Source organism: Triticum urartu, chromosome 4A, assembly GCF_056163025.1.
Source record: "Triticum urartu cultivar PI428250 chromosome 4A, HENAU_Tu73, whole genome shotgun sequence".
Classification (NCBI taxonomy): domain Eukaryota; kingdom Viridiplantae; phylum Streptophyta; class Magnoliopsida; order Poales; family Poaceae; genus Triticum; species Triticum urartu.
This window is the reverse complement of record NC_141876.1, coordinates 583,708,115-583,709,847: the sequence shown is the minus strand read 5'-3', so window position 1 is coordinate 583,709,847 and position 1,733 is coordinate 583,708,115. Positions and strand designations below refer to the sequence as shown.

Below are 1,733 nucleotides of genomic sequence, written 5' to 3'. Positions count from 1 at the left end.
ATTTATTATTCCCTTTATATTCGATGAGAAGCCAGTCGTGACCTTCATACTGAGCAGGCATTCAAAGAAGATTTCTTTCTCTTCTTTCGTAAGAGCGTAGCTGGCAGGACCTTTATACTGCTTCGGAGGCATGCCGTCTTTTTCATGCAAACGTTGCAGGTCCTCCCATGCCTCAGGTGTATCTTTTGTCTTCCCATACACGCCCAAGAAGCCTAGCAGGTTCACGCAAAGGTTCTTCGTCACGTGCATCACGTCAATTGAGGAGCGGACCTCTAGGTCTTTCCAGTAGGGTAGGTCCCAAAATATAGATTTCTTCTTCCACATGGGTGCGTGTCCCTCAGCGCCATTCGGAACAGCTAGTCCACCGGGACCCTTTCCAAAGATTACGTAGTGTAAATCATTGACCATAGCAAGCACGTGATCACCGGTGCGCATGGCGGGCTTCTTCCGGTGATCTGCCTCGCCTTTGAAATGCTTGCCTTTCTTTCGACATTGATGGTTGGTCGGAAGAAATCGACGATGGCCCAGGTACACATTTTCCTTCATTTGTCCAGGTATATACTTTCGGTGTCATCTAAACAGTGCGTGCATGCGTGGTATCCTTTGTTTGTCTGTCCTGAAAGGTTACTGAGAGCGGGCCAATCGTTGATGGTCACGAACAGCAACGCCTTAAGGTTAAATTCCTCCTGTCTGTGCTCATCCCACGTACGTACACCGTTTCCATTCCAAAGCTGTAAAAGTTCTTCAACTAATGGCCTTAGGTACACATCAATGTTGTTGCCGGGTTTCTTAGGGCCGTGGATGAGAACTGGAATCATAATGAACTTCCGCTTCATGCACATCCAAGGAGGAATGTTATACATACATAGAGTCACGGGCCAGGTGCTGTGATTGCTGCTCTGCTCCCCGAAAGGATTAATGCCATCCGCGCTTAAAGCAAACCATACATTCCTTGGGTCCTTTGCAAACTCATCCCAGTACTTTCTCTCGATTTTTCTCCACTCCGACCCGTCAGCAGGTGCTCTCAACTTCCCATCTTTCTTTCGGTTCTCACTGTGCCATCGCATCAACTTGGCATGCTCTTCATTTTTGAACAGACGTTTCAACCGTGGTATTATAGGAGCATACCACATCACCTTCGCAGGAACCCTCTTCCTGGGGGGCTCGGCGTCAACATCACCAGGGTCATCTCGTCTGATCTTATACCGCAATGCACCGCATACCGGGCATGCGTTCAGATCCTTGTATGCACTGCGATAGAGGATGCAGTCATTAGGGCATGTATGTATCTTCTCCACCTCCAATCCTAGAGGGCATACGACCTTCTTTGCTGCGTATGTACTGTCGGGCAATTCGTTATCCTTTGGAAGCTTCTTCTTCAATATTTTCAGTAGCTTCTCAAATCCTTTGTCAGCCACAGCATTCTCTGCCTTCCACTGCAGCAATTCCAGTACGGTACCAAGCTTTGTGTTGCCATCTTCGCAATTGGGGTATAACCCTTTTTTGTGTTCCTCTAACATGCGATCGAACTTTAGCTTCTCCTTTTGACTAATGCATTGCGCCCTTGCATCGACAATGACCCGGCGGAGATCATCATCATCGGGCACATCGTCTGGTTCCTCTAGATCTTCAGCAGCTTCACCCATTGCAGCATCATTGGGCACATTGTCTGGTTCCTCTTGATCTTCACCAGCTCCCCCCGTTGCAGCATCACCGTATTCAGGGGGCACATA

General features: G+C 48.4%; 1 protein-coding gene across 1 annotated transcript; it reads right to left on the bottom strand.

The window, feature by feature from the left end:
- Nucleotides 1–542: 542 nt before the first annotated feature.
- Nucleotides 543–1,520, bottom strand: LOC147976837 (uncharacterized). Its single transcript, XM_087520991.1, has one exon. It carries the CDS (start codon nucleotides 1,518–1,520, stop codon nucleotides 543–545), a length of 978 nt encoding a protein of 325 aa, XP_087377117.1.
- Between the last annotated feature and the right edge of the window lie 213 nt (nucleotides 1,521–1,733).

Excerpts from the sequence above, each read along its gene's own strand:
- LOC147976837 (XM_087520991.1), bottom strand. The coding sequence starts at position 1,520 with ATGTTAGAGGAACACAAAAAAGGGTTATACCCCAATTGCGAAGATGGC.